At 39.2% G+C, this 14,977-nt stretch overlaps 3 protein-coding genes across 3 annotated transcripts in view; 1 reads left to right on the top strand and 2 right to left on the bottom strand.

Moving 5' to 3' along the window:
* Nucleotides 1–14,977, bottom strand: part of LOC146471448 (uncharacterized) — a 217,558-nt gene that overhangs the window by 32,808 nt on the left and 169,773 nt on the right. The window lies entirely within an intron of this gene.
* LOC146471459 (nocturnin-like) lies at nucleotides 30–2,416 on the top strand. Its single transcript, XM_085119953.1, has 2 exons — nucleotides 30–349; nucleotides 605–2,416. The coding sequence occupies exons 1-2, from the start codon at nucleotides 166–168 to the stop codon at nucleotides 1,414–1,416; spliced, it is 996 nt and encodes a 331-aa protein (XP_084976079.1). The 5' UTR covers nucleotides 30–165; the 3' UTR covers nucleotides 1,417–2,416.
* LOC146471458 (BTB/POZ domain-containing protein KCTD8-like) lies at nucleotides 9,157–11,896 on the bottom strand. The gene has a single exon (XM_085119971.1). It carries the CDS (start codon nucleotides 10,781–10,783, stop codon nucleotides 10,055–10,057), a length of 729 nt encoding a protein of 242 aa, XP_084976097.1. The 5' UTR covers nucleotides 10,784–11,896; the 3' UTR covers nucleotides 9,157–10,054.

Below are 14,977 nucleotides of genomic sequence, written 5' to 3'. Positions count from 1 at the left end.
TCAAAAGGTAAACGCTCGGGAACTCTTCCGAGAAGCCCCGAGAGGTTTCCGAGCCTTATCCACCAATCAGATTACCGTACGAGTTCAACATTTAGAAACACGTGTCAACGAATATTGGCCCGTGGACACCCGTCGACAGTCAGCGGTCTTCGTTGTAGAAACAAAATGGCGGCTGGTAATTCTGGAATGCTTCTTGCACGGAAAGAAGCACTAAACCGTTTGGAAACCGCTCTAAAAGATTTTCCTCCCTTGCTGGAAAGAAGCTTTATTACCTGTGAGAATGGAGACAGGGTTTCAGATAGGAAAATGTCTGAATTCCGTGTTATGCAATGGAATGTCCTCGCTGACGGTACGGTTTAATTAATGTTTCCTATTCTTTTGAAAATGGGCTCTTTCTCGATACGTGAACAACCATCGTATTGTTTGCTTCGATTAATTCATTTCTTTGCCGATGAAACTGAAATGAAAACTTGACCTAAAATTCGATGTAAGGTGGTTATGCAGTTATGCAGCCCCTCAATTAAGCTTACATTGTTGGACTGCACGCGCGTTGGGTTATTTCTGTTGCGCACAAAAGTAAGGTGTCGATTTATTTTTCTTTCAGCTTTAAGTGGTTCAAGCCCAACAGAGAATTTCGTTAAATGTCCCTTGGAAGCTCTTAAGTGGTCCAATAGAAAGCTGCGATCACTTCAAGAAATTCTAACATATGACCCGGATGTAATAGCATTGGAAGAAGTTGACCATTTTGAGGATTATTATATGCCGTCACTCAGGGAACTTGGTTACGAGGGATTGTTTGTGGCAAAGAGAGATTCACCCTGTCTCAAGTTCCCCAATAACTCTGGGCCCGATGGCTGTGCACTGTTTTACGATGCAGAGCGATTTTCTCTGGTCAACCACAAAGACGTAGCCTTGAAGGATTCTGATGGCAATCTGACAAGTCAAGTTGCATTGATTGCAAATTTATTTGATAAGGTGCAAGGCAGGACACTCTGCTGTGCTATTACTCATTTGAAAGCTAAAAAAGATTTTGAAGGCTTGCGGCACTGCCAAGGGAATGAGTTGTTGAAATCTATTTCAGAATCCCTAGACGATGACAAGACTTTGTTAGTTTTTGGTGACTTCAATGCTGAACCAACGGAACCAGTTTGTCGACTGATGGAGGATAACCAGTATGTCTGCCTCAAAAATGCTTATGTTACTGCAACAGGCAGCAATCCTAAATTCACAACTTGGAAGATTCGTCCCAACATGGAAGTAGAACACACTATTGACTACATCTGGCATACACCAAACCTGAATGTAACTGGATGTTTAAAGATGCCAGATAGTAACAGTGTACCTGATGATCGTCTGCCATGTTTTCAGTATCCTTCGGACCATTTGTCCCTTGTGTTTGACTTTTGTTGGGGTTGAGATTGTAGTAGATGAAGGGTTTTTTCAACACTATGGTATATGTAAGTGATTTTTTTGAACCAGAATTGTTTGAAATTATGGCTTGGGGCGAAAACAGTCAACAGGCTTGTTAGGTGCGTAAAAGCAATTCCACAAGCTGAAATCCATGACAAAAAATTACCCCTGAAAAAGTCACTTACTATAGTGTTGCTGAACCCTTCAGTTGTTACAGAAGGCCTTCATAAAAAGCTATGGTTCAAACAGATAACAAAAAAAATTGAATTCATGCTTTGCATTGATGATTTTACCTTTTAAGGAAATAGCCATACACCCCCTGTTGTCTAACTCATCAAGTTTGAGTCTCAAGATTGAAAAAATATATATATATAAAAAAAGGACCATGTCTTTTTTCTGTGTGATTATAACACAGCTGTGTGCAAGAGTGGAGCTCATTTGAGCAGTTTTTATGGAGCATACCATTAGTTTTTACCTTCCCTGCATACAGTTAATATTCTCCTTTTACCCTTGATCAAGCACTTCTTAGTTTATTATTACTATAATGGAGTGCCGTATTCTTGAACCTTATGAAGAGGCGGTAGGGCATGATAATATTAGGATAGTGCTAAAATAATTATAAACTTTTTAATGAACAGTGTGATATTATAATGCTTGTATCTGAAATGCAGAACAGAGCTACGTGTGCCTGCGTACCATTTATGTATATATTGTATCTCAGTCTTTCCTGTCATGCCATGTATTGAGGTTAAAGATGCCTGTGATATAATACCAGTGTTACACTTACAGACTGTACAATGTGTGCAAATGCTTCATCACAGAAAGTATGAGATAAGTGAAGTGTGAGATACCTAGGACTCTGGCATAATTTATTGTTATGTCATGTAGTTTGCAAAGGACAAAATAATATACGTGTACATTTCCTTGTAGTGGGGATCATTTGGTTAGAATTTGTTAATCAGTTGTTTCAACTGATCAATCATCTATCATAATTGAATAAATCCTAATGTGGCCAAATGTAATTTAGACAAAGTTAACCTCGAAGCAATGCTGGTCAGCTGTTTTCCCCAACTATATTAGGGGTAGCCCGATGTCTCTAGCAGGGGCACCTCGTGACTTTTATACGCAGTTGCTTGCTTGCAGTTCTTCGCAAAGTGTTGTCTCAATTGCTTGCTGTTTGCGTGCCAGTTTGTGCTTTGTTTTTTCCCATCCCATCCCTCCCTCTCGGTGGGGGCTAGGTAAGTATTGGGTCGGTAAGTATTCCACTGAACTGTTCAGTGTGACGGTGCTTGGTGGGGGCCGCTCGCAGGGTTGCCATGGATACCTCCTCCTCATGCTAGAGCATTGCCCGGCTCCACCAACTTCAAAGGCACCAACTCCCAAGCTCATCTATTGGTGATGAGTTTAATGATAAATATTTCATGCATTTTTCATGTTTACAGGTCAAGCAGCCTGAAAACTCCAAATTGTCCCCGCACTTTTACCTTTGCTTCACATTCAAGGGATACTAAATATCCCCACTGCAAAGTAACCTGCAACTGTTTGTTGATGAATTAAAAAAATAAATGCAAGCACAACTGGGCTAGTTCTATTCATTTGGGTACATGTAGTTTTTGCGGGATAGACCCTACCTCTTGTAAGAGTTTTAATTCCTAAAGGTTAAAGTTTTAAAAAAACTTTAAATACAATCAATTGCAAAAACGTTGACACCTAAAAAGCATAAACCATGAACGATGAGACCCAATGGATTTGTGAGTAGTGTTTAAAAATTGGCCCTTGTTGGCCAACTTGACACTTTAAAGAAAGCTTGGACAGTTTCTATTATTTACCACGCACAACTAATTTTGTTTATCAATCGTCACATGAGAATAGAATATTATGCAAATAAATTTAATACACTTATACCCATATAGCCGTTGGGACTCATCGTTCACGAGTTATGCTTTTTAGTTGTCAACGTTTTTGCAATTGAGTGTATACTAGGTGACGTGACAACGTTCATCAGAAGAGAGACACTATCAGGTGTTATAGTTCACCACTAAATTTTCTACTGGTCAGATTGGTTTATGTTGATCACATGACAATCATGATAAGGGTTCATCCCCAGAGACACTGTCAGGGCATAGGGTCTATCTGGTGGAAATGTCTGAATGGATAGTACTTGTTCACGAAAAAACCTCCCATTGATTCTTCCAATTCATTTAAAACAAACAGGTTGCTTTCATTGTATTTTTGTGCTGTGCGTTGTTCATTCTTCTTTTGCCTAAGTTGGTGAGAGCTCTGTCAATTCTAAATGTCAGTCTCAGTGACGTTTTGTGCGGAAGAAAATTTAGTGCTGAAGAATAAAACAATGGAGTGTTTCCGTCTCAGGGCCATCAGTCTGATAATTGCCCCAGGAAATTTCATGTTCTTTTCAATGTTCTATGAAAAACACGCCAAACTTGCCAAGTTTTAAATAGAAGGCAAGGAATTGTGGGTTTTGTGCAGTAAAGTGTGCTGTTTGCTTTGCAAAAGTTTGAATTTTGAGGATTTTATCGGTGGCATGCTGGCATTTCATCTGTGGCATACTGTTTGTTGTAACCCCACAATGGACAAGACTTCCTTAGCATGAATTATGTTACACTTGGCAGTTGCTCTTGCAACTGCCAACTCTCTCAAAATTCTGTCACGACACAACATGCACTAAACCATTGCCTAGTGTAACATGCCCTGAAAGGAACATTTCTCGCAATATCGTTTCAGTCTTTTGTTGCCGAAATCGTTACGAGAAGTAGACATAGTTCCTTCTTCGTGTAGTGTATGCTGACTGCAACAAAACCGTTGCGAGGCATGTTCGTTTCAGAGCATGTTACACTGAGCAACGTTTCCTGCAACTTATGTCACGGATTGCGAGATCAGCGCCTTTGGTTGCTTCATGCTACAGAAACACGGTTGAACAACGGTCCTGTGGGGCACATATTGCTCGAATACGACCCCTTAGATGTAACACTACCAGGTGTAATTTGTGTGTGTGTGTGTGTTTTTTTTTTTGCAGTGCCGCGCTCCAACGAAACTGATTGCTCATGAAAAGGCCACTATGGAAACTAAGTTATGGAGATGGTTTCTGCCCAGAAGTAAATTGTTACAGGAGCCATTGGCTCCTGGAAGTTAACAATCTAGAAGAACAGTTCTGCAGATGAGACAGTTTCTTTATCGGTAAGTTGCCGTGCATGGTTAAAAGTTTAGCTCATTGATAATAGCTCATAGCTGTAGGATGCAATGTTATGTTTGGTTGTATTTCTGATTATAAAACAGATTTGGAAGATCGTGGGGGAATTTTTATTCCTCTTATATTCTATCCCAGATCATCGTTGGCTCAAACTTAGACTTATTTGTCGTAAATATTGTCAGTAGAATACTAAACATCTTCGACTGTAAAAATCATTAGAGTCTCATTAGTCTCCTACGCAACCGTTAAAAGGGTTGTCACGCATCGCTTCCCCCCGTTGCGTGACGGCTCTTTGGGTCTCTTTGGCTCTTTTCGTCTTACGCAGACGCTCTTTGGGTCGTCACGTCACGCACTTCTCACCACGAGGAATGCGTGACGTGACGAGCCAAAAGACTAACCATTTGGATTCCTTTAAAAAATAACATTTCTTTTCATGAACTATTGATCGTTTGCCATACTGTTTCTACATTTACACGCAAGCAATACTTCGTATTGCTGTAGTCTGGAAAAACAAAACATAGGCCATATTCAGTATCTTGGAAGACGCGTAACTAGTTTTGGACGCATAATTGCGCGGTCTGTGGAACATGAATACAGAGACGCGGACATGATGTAGAGAAATAAGATAGATTAAAGTATAAACACCAAGAAAAAAGACTACAGTAATACCATCTGTATGGATTGAATTGGAGGAAAATGCTTTGTAACAGTTGAAAGACATTCAGTTTCACAAAAAGACTCGAAAGCAGTTCATTTTGAATCTTTTTCGTGTCGCGAAAGTGGTCAAGAAACTGAAATGTTTACTGAGAAATGACAGTGTTGTCATCGCAGGCTGCAAAGTTCCCAAAAAGTTGTTGGTCTGTTTTTGCGTCTCGCTTTTTATTCATCTCATAATACATTTTTCGGCTGAGACGGGTTATCTGTCGATCTGACGTTTGAAACAGACCCGTACACGTAATTAACAATTATTCCACGCGCACGTTGGATATTTATTTTATTTTAACAAATATTTATACAGGAAATGTCCAATCCAGCAGAGCTGGTTTAAATGGAGTCCTGTATATGGATATGGCCATAATCATCCCACATCCATTTTGCAAGAAATCCAACTAGTATTCAGTTAATGGCCGCTATATTTCCCGAGCATGGTATAACGGCTGATATTCCCTGGCCGTAAGCCAATCAGAAGTCTGCAATTGTTTTATTCAGAGATCAGTTTGGAATAACTCGTGTCAGCGAACAAATAATGCGCCTGACTCCAGCTTATTTTCCGTTCATATGAGACCGGTGTCAAAGTATGAAGAATGCGACAGACACAACTTTGGACTGGCAAAAGATGTTTACAGAGACCAAACAGTATAAATAGTTAAATGGTTGATATACGCTCTTTTTATGTAAGAACCTTTTTTTACAAGAACGTTGAGACTGAGCCGTTAACTAAAAAATGAAGAACATACTAAGAACATTACCCAGGCTGAGAGTCAGCTAAGAACATTTTTAATTTTCACCAAATGTTTTTAAAATGAACGATATAAATACGGATAAAATAATACAAGTAAAACTTCAGTCCACATTAATACAGCACACATTGCTCTTTGATAGGTGACTGTCTTGGTCACGTCCGCATAGATTTATTGAAATACTGTAACAGGTAACTTAAGAACACCTTAGGAACTTTGTCAAGCTCAAACTGCCAAAAAATAAGAACGTTTAGCCAAAGCCCCAAATTTAGACGTTCTTATCAAAAGAAAAAAAACAAAAAAGAGTGCATACAAGAAGTTCCTCATTTGTATTTTTCTGTTGTAATCTGTCACCGTCATTACCTGGGGTACCTCCAAGAAATAGAAGAAATGTAACTTGAAAACAGACAAAACAAAAGCCGAGAATGGTTTTCAGACCGGCCCCATGTGAATAGAACCAAGCTTTGGTCAGGAGACCGATCTGAAGGCGTACCGCTCTTAAGTCTTTCGCGTCCGTTTAGCTCCCGGAATAGGGAGCTTTAGCAATGACGACGGCAACGGCATTGAAAACGTCGCTATTAAAAATGAAATTGCATTTTTTTAAACGCCGTCGCGATTTCTCCAACTCGCTTTAAATGTCAAATGTAGCTGAAATTTCTGGGAGCTGAATTGTTGGAGACCGCACCCAAGTTTAGAAAGAGAAAGTAACCTTCGTCGTCGTGTGTTTACGTCTTCCATAAAACGTCCTGTCAGGAAATTTCACGTCCTAGTCGTGCAGTTACGGTAAAGAAATGCACCAAAAAGTGTAATGCACGTGCAGAGAATTTGTTTTGGTTATTAAGCCCATTGCTTTTTTGATGTTCTCGTTGCCGTCGCCGTCGTCGTTGCTAAGGCTCCTTAATGAGTCAGAAAGACCGGCCTGTGATCATTTTTCAGTCCGGTTTCGAAACGGAAGAAAGCATTAGTATGGAGACCGATCCAAAGTCGGTCGTCTCAAGGTCTTAGCAATAGGAGAAATATTCAAGATTTAATGAGATTTTTGAGTTGATAATTAAGATGGAAAACAAAACAGTTCGTTTGACCTGCCCATTTTAAAAGTGCACTTGTATAATGGCAGACTGTCAGGTTGTGTGTACAAAATTTTTATCCTTGTCCTATTCCTTCCTAAATCACTTTTTTTTATAATGAAAATTCAACCTCAGTCAATTTTCCCTGAGGCAAAATGGTTCTTGTAGCGCGCAGACTGGATTATTCAATGTACAGTATACACTTTCACGCCGAATTCAAAGCTTCGAGCGTTTACTTGTAAAACCTGGGAAAACCAGACTAAACCGGCTTTTCATTTTACATTTTCAGGCTTTTCATTTTTTCTTTTCAAAAATTAACTTTAAATCCTGGTTCTTTCCGCTCACAGGCTTCTCATTTTTTTTTTTTTTTTTAACAAGGCATTTGCAGCCGGATTACTTTCGTAGCCCTGAAATATTACAGTTGTTCAGTCAATCTTACTTCTCATTTTCGAGATAATGCATCCGGCTGATTGTGAACACTTGTTTGGTCCGTTTGACAGACAGCATCCTTTATTTTATTGCTGTTAACCGTCAGAGAGAGACGGAACAATCAATCTTCGTCAGACGCGGTTATTACGAATGACTGACTGATCAAGCGCTCAATAAATTCATACGCGATAAGAAAATGGTATGCAAAGTACTTTCCAAGCTTGGAAATTTTAGACATGTTTCGCGTTTATTGGGCAAAACATTGCAAATCGACCGGGAAAACAATTTTAAAAACCGAGAAAACAAACTTTTAAAGGAAACTGAAAAATATAGGACTAAATTGTTTGTCGCGTCCCCGATTAAAATTCCAGTTGAGGATAATAATCGAATCTACGTTCTGTTCGAGTTTTTAGTAATTTACATTTTAAAATAAAGTGTAATCCAAGTTGTTTTTCTGGTTGTTGTGTCGATTGAAAAAGATTTTTTTCATTTTTTTTCCCTGCGGCTTGAACTTGATTAACTACATCTGAAAAACATTCGATCTTTAATACTAGAACGAATCACAGAAAACACCCAGCCTTAATTTTAAATATTCAGTTGTCGCTCGCCCAAAGCAGTGTCAGTTGTTACATTCATTATTATTTTTAACCAGTCTTTGCTTCATAATTTTCAATATTATTAGTTTTGTTGCACAACATACTTGTGTCCAATTTGTAACTCTTTATTTCTGTTATTAAATAAAAACTCGCCAAATTGAATAAATCGATCGCAAATTTTTTTTCAGCCACCTAAATATCGAAAGCCTTTGCTTCGCTGGCTTACTTCGCCTTCGGCGTGAACAAAAATCGGGAATTCAAATGCTCCATCGTAAAACTTCGAAATCTTTGTGGAATTTATTTATTTTACATTGTAGAAAATGAGCAAAAGAATCGATCTCGCTTAATTTGTTACTCAGATAAAAAAAATTTCTGCTAGAATTTACCCTGAACTACCTCGAGTAATTACCATGTGTGTTACCATCTAGTGTCTCACCAGTGAACTGATTCGCAATTTGTAAAACAAACGTCTTGCCACTGAGTACAGTTAAGGACTAAATGCGTTTTATTTCTCAGTTTCTGGGAGGTAACGAAATCCCATTGCTGCATTTTGCGGTTTTCCGATAAGTTAACCCTTAGAAATCTTGAATAGTTACAAGAAACATAGACCCTTTTAATCGCAAACCAAAACTGACTCCATGAATAAACCCCTAAAAAAGCTAACACAGTCGCAAATAAAATTATTGCGAAAATCTCCTGTTATAAGAGTTATAAAATAAAATTACACTTGTTGTGTTGTTCGATCGAAGGAGAAAGCCTCCCTGGTTGTTGGTAAATTTAGCGAGTCTGTACTAATTGAGTTTTAGTCATCTGTTGTCTTGAAAGTAACCCCTTTAAACCAGACGGCGGGTATTTTTCAAGTTGGGAGTGTTTTTCACAGTGAAATGTTAAATAACTGAATGAAAACTGTTATGGAAGGAGCTGAACGTTTATTAGCTTAACCCTATGCCGGAATTTGAAACTTTTGGCTCAGAGATAACATTGCATGAATGTCCGGTCGTCTTTTTATTAAAAGCCGGCTTCAAGAGTGACAATTTACAAACACGTTAGTATTTACATTTGCATATTATATGTCAATTTGTAGATAACTTTATCCCTAAATTATAATCCTTATTCCTCATGTATATCAGAAGCATGGGCTTGCTAAGACCATAAATTTCATTTGTATATCTTTGTTTTTTCTAATTGAAATGATCATTTACTCCTTTTCGACACTGTGTTTCTAGTATTCCGGCACTCGATGCGATTCCTTTTTTACTTTCGTACCATCTTCAAGCCATTGATTATATTTTCATAAAATTAAGTCCCTATTGAAGGCCACAGAATTCCCGTTGCGTTTGCCAAATCGATCACTGCAAAACAATAGTTTTTGAAACGAATATTCTTGTCAATTGTACACTTGTTTACCTATTTTCGCTTCACTTACTGTTCGTCCTTGCAATCGAAAGAAAATAGGTATAAATTTACGCGAAGTGCAGATCTAACTTATCATTTCTTTGCGGCCTGGCTTTCAGTATACAAAGCTACAGACAAATTAACTAAAAGAAAGTATTTTGGAGCGTCGCGCGGTAAGTATTACCCAGTTACAATGCAACCGCTTTGAACAAGCTCCAGGAAAAAAAAAATAACGTCTTTTTTACCCTTCATAAAAATAGAAAACATATTATCGAAGTCTTTCTTTGCAAACATTCAAGTTACGTTCACTGTAACATCATTTAACAAGGGCATCGATGTTCACCGAGTGTTTCCTCTGTTTTTTCAGATTTTCTATTTCTATGTTCAATCAGCAAATTTTGCCAACGGCGCAACGGAGAAATGCCCAGCGACGTTTGCGATGAATTTTAATTGTGAAACGTACAAACACCAAACACTAGAGTAGAATAATTATTGCCTAAAGAACACATAATCATTGAAGTGGTTCCATTTCGTTTCCTCGCTTTCTGGATCGTATCCCGCCCCACCTGCCGAGCTTGTGACCAGCTTGAACCCTTTTTCGTGCAACTGGTCGAAGGCCTTTTCCAGATAACTGTGCTTCAGATAGAAACGATTTGTGTATCGCTGAACCGCGTCATCGCGATCTGGATCTCTCGTCTCGTTAAGCCACTCGCCAAAAATCTCCCTCGCCAGCGCCACGTTACCGCAGACTAAAATCCGCTGCAACTTGCGAAATTTCACATCAGCCACACCATCGCGCCCAAACGCGTATGTCCCACGAACTCCGATGGAAAGAAACCCAGAGGGCTTGCTGTTTATATCTCGGCCCGTTTTCACTCGCTCGTGCTCACGTTGTAATGCTTTAATTATACCCTTCAACCTAAAATACTCTGCTTCCACGATCAGGCGGTCTCTCTCGTTGAAGTTCTCCGGGAGGGCTAGCTTGGAGTTGCGAAGGTAGTCCAGAATGTAGCGGAATAGCATACCGTCGCGATCAATGAAAAACCGACCGCGAGAGTCTCGAGGGATTTTCTGCTTGCCGCTGAACATCGCGCTGAGCAGCGAGTCCGGGTCTTTCAGGAGCGTTGGCAGCGAAGTCGTGTACAATTGTCCGCCCACATTAAGTTCCACAACTGCCGGGAGATTCTGATCTGTTGGCGATTCTTTCGGGGATTGCATATTTTCGAAACTAGAAGCGAAGCAAAGGGTTGGAAGCTTTGAATGTTCAATACTAACTAGTTTCGGTGAAAAGTAAATAATTGCTTGTTGCACTGCGCACGCGCTTTGGCTCCTTCCGATTGCCCTTCTTTCTTCCAAAACATCTGCTCCTGTCGTCAAAGACTTTCTCACTAAATGCGCGTTCGCTATTTCCTATTCATGCCGAGGAAGTCCAAACGAAATAAAGGTTTCACGCCTTTTTTTGCATTGCTTTCACTGAGAATTATATTCCTCGGTTCCTTCAGGCCTATCTTCAAATGGACTTCTTATTAGTAATAATTTGGCTCGGCGAAAAAGCAGCAGACTACCACGCCATATTTTTTAATTTATTATCCCCAAAACACTAACGCCTTCTTTGGAATCAATTTTTAGTAAATCGACGCTATATTGTAGTTGAAATTCAAGGTGCCACATCGTTACTGATGTGTTTATGACTTAAAAACCTAAAATCGACCACCGTCTTTTTTGTTTAGTACATTTACTGCGTTAAAAGCAAAATTTGCATCTCAAAACAAAGGGGCCGATCAACTTTGTGAATCGGTTAATATCTCCCGTTGTCGCCCGGCTTTCTACAGCTTTATTGTGCCGTTAAATTCGTTAACCTCTGCCTACGCGTGGTAAATATGAAATAACCGTAGAAAAACCAGCGCCGATACCGTACAAAAGTAACATTGAAAGTGCCTTAATCGACCCTCAAACAACTGCAAAAAAAATCCTAATGTTTCTATTTAATAAATTGCAAATCGGCTAGCGGTGCTGTACAGTATAAATTTGCCAACCTGTCCATGGTGTTAGATCGTAGAGAGTTTAAAATATTAAACTACCAAACAAGTCAATGAAACTTCAAGAACTCGCGTTATATTTTTGGCTAGAAATTTTGTTCGTGTTCAGCATAAATGTTTGGCAGTTGTCTGTGTTTGGGAGATTTGCCTTCAATTGTATTTTTTTCGGATCATTGAAAATGTTTTTAAAATGTGTCGCATGCATACATTAACAAACCGCATACAGTTCAGAACAATAAGCATCGTAAAACTCTTGAAATTAAAAGCGATGGTTCGTCACTTTTGGAAGTCGTAGTTTTCACAGACAACTAAAAACATTTAGTACTTCTTTTTTAGCCTACATTCTAGCGGCGGAGTTCAGCTTTAACCGTGATATAGAGCGTTTGATGAAAGCCGATGAATTATTCCGACGCTCATCAGTGTCATTTGCAAGGTGCAAGAGGGTCGTAAAATGCAAAGGAAAGTTTAAATGAGCCAAAGCAACAATTAACGAAAAGGTTAAAAATTTTAATGTATCCCTATTCACTCGCCCACACAATCATGAAAAATGGTTTTGTTCCGCTTCTCGGGAAGACACTTTTCAGAATTTTTTTTTTTCAAAATCGGGACCGTCTGATCCGAAATTTCAGACAGAATAAAATACTTAAAATTGGAAGGATTTCTGTATAACAGCTCTCATTTTTTAAAAGGAGATAGAAAAATACTGCTCAATAACTTTCATTTAAGTGGTCACACTTCTGGCTTGCAGGATTCAGTCGACAGATGCAAAACTGACAACCACCTTTTACAAGCATAATACGCCCCCACCACAAGAAGATTTACATCAGCTTTCATTTGAATGGTCGCACTTTAGAGTTTTGTCAAGAACCACCTTGTACGGCAAAATAAATTGCACCACAGCGCAGCTTGTCTAGGAGCGAGTAAAATTGAGATTTTACATTTTTTTTTCATGTGACGTTACAGTTTACAGGTCTCAAGAGATGTTGACAAAAGTGATACCCCAAATAAAATAAATACTCGACGTTTTTTCTTTCTCGTTGATATTGCAAAACCGGACTTTTATTTACCTTTTACTTCAACGTATTTTCAATGTCGTACCCAGAATCCGCAGATTTTCCTTGTCCAGCGGTTTGTCATCTGGTGAGACTCCGGGGAAATCAAAAAAATTTAAACTTTTGGATTGGCTTTCCAGAGTCTTCCAGGCAACTAACCGCTAGCCAGCGAGGCTGGGGACTCTGGTTAAGAGACTGGCGGTAAAAAGCAGAGCTTATAACAGCACAGCCAATCAAAAACATCAATTTTCGATTTCTCCAGAGTCCCTCCAGGCGATGAACAGCTGGCCAAATTTAAAGAGCCCTAGGACTCTGGGTACGAGGTCTATCGCCATTTTTAAGGGTGTTTGTAAGTAGTACAAACCGTTTTGGGTTTTTATTTTGTTTTTATATGTACTCGCTTGTTTGTTCTTTATCGTCCTCAGTTGAGGTAAAAGCAATCTATTTCGAGCTTGGATACCAATGGGACAAGACACCATTTTCTTATTTTCGGTATTGAACTGGAACTACAAAGCTTGCAGTCGAGGCTTAATTATAAGGAGGGGAATCTTTTCAAATGCACATGATTTTTAAATATATGCTCCCGCATCCAGTTCAATACCAAGAATACGGAATCAGTCTATGTAAAACACCCAAGTTCTATGAGGTCCTTGGTCAGCGGATGACCGAGCACGCAGCACGCGCACTCTGATGACTAGTAGTGAGCTTACGCAATAGGAAGGCTGAGGGAAGGGGACGGTGAAATATCGTTGTGTGACCAACATGACATCTTAGCACCTTCACATTTTTAGGCGATTTTCGACTAGAACTGGTGTTCTCTCATCTGTGACAACCTGAAAACCACGAGCGGTAGGAATGTTGCAATCTAGAGTCATGATTACTTGGCCATCACGCTGGTCACACAAGCACAATTTGCCGTCCCACCACATCAGCCGTCCTGTTGCGTAAACTCGCTAGTGAAAGCAGTGAACGGTGGTTAGATCAATTCAGTTGCAGTTTACACGGTTATTATTTTTTTAGGGCTGAAAGGCTTATTTGGGTGAGTGAGGGCGAAAGAGAGCTGTTCAACGTACATTTATGCATCTCACAAACGCCTAGCTGGGAGAAACAATATTTACACCCACTTTCAAGAGCAGTGAATAAGATCTTAAAATACCTATATTAACATTAAGTAGTTCGACTGGCGTGGAGCAGGACAGGAGCACCCAACGGCCCGTTTCGGTGGAATGTCTGTTCGGAATTACGCGCCTCAGACAATGTGGATTGAATTCAGACATTATTTAATGAAGTACCTTAAACATCGGAACTTTGCATTTTGAAAGCAAGGAGGATGTTTGGAACTCTCCCCTCTCAAATCTTAACTGTTTACTCAGAGAATCCCCCACCTCCACCCACCCTAAAAAACTAATTTAACGAAAAAGTTTATAGGTGGGGAGGGAGGAGGGGTGCGTAATACTTTCCCCTCATTTTAACCATTCCGCACGCATTCAACTTTGAAAAAAAATCACAACACATTTGTATTGATGTAAAGGAGAAAATCGTCATGTTTGGTTTTTCTTCACATTTCAGTTTTCTTTTGAAAAAAGATAAATAGCATTGTACTGAGTATACAAAAATTTTTGTTTCTTTTCCTTTTTCGAAAGTTTTGATAAGTCAAATATTATGCTATTTCAGTTAAATTAAATTTTGTGTGTTCCTAGAGGGTGGTCGTTCACCAGTCGGTCGAAACTGTAGGCATGTCTTCGTAAAATGAAAGTTTTTTATGGCCTCTTCTTCTTCTTCTTCTTGTTCTTCTTCTTGTTCTTCTTCTTCTTGTTCTTTTTCTTGTTCTTGTTCTTTTTCTTCTTCTTCTTCTTCTTCTTCTTCTTCTTCTTCTTCTTCTTCTTCTTCTTCTTCTTCTTCTTCTTCTTCTTCTTCTTCTTCTTCTTCTTCTTCTTCTTCTTCTTCTTCTTCTTCTTCGTATGGATTTGCTTTCTTCTGAATGAACAGAAGCTATGACAGGACAGCAACAGATGAAAGTCGACTCGTATTAGTCAATGCGCAGAGAAGCAACCAGAAGTACTCTATTGTAGAGATATAGTACAAATCGTATGTAATCACGAGTCTCACAATTCTCACAATTCCTCCACCGGAGGAAACCTCTAAAGTGAAAATTTGAAGGGTCTCGTCATCTTTCATTAACAGTACAGTTTGTTGCTGAAGAACGTCCATCTTTCCACGTTTCACGAAAAGGTGCTAATTTTCAGCTCTTACAAAAAATTTAATTTCGATATTGCGGCTCAGTGTGATCATAAAAAAGCACATGTTCAGTGGCTATTTCA

Source organism: Pavona decussata, unplaced genomic scaffold, assembly GCF_977016875.1.
Source record: "Pavona decussata unplaced genomic scaffold, jaPavDecu1.1 SCAFFOLD_102, whole genome shotgun sequence".
Lineage (NCBI taxonomy): Eukaryota > Metazoa > Cnidaria > Anthozoa > Scleractinia > Agariciidae > Pavona > Pavona decussata.
Note: the sequence above shows the minus strand (reverse complement) of the source record. Positions and strands in the feature narration are given on the sequence as shown.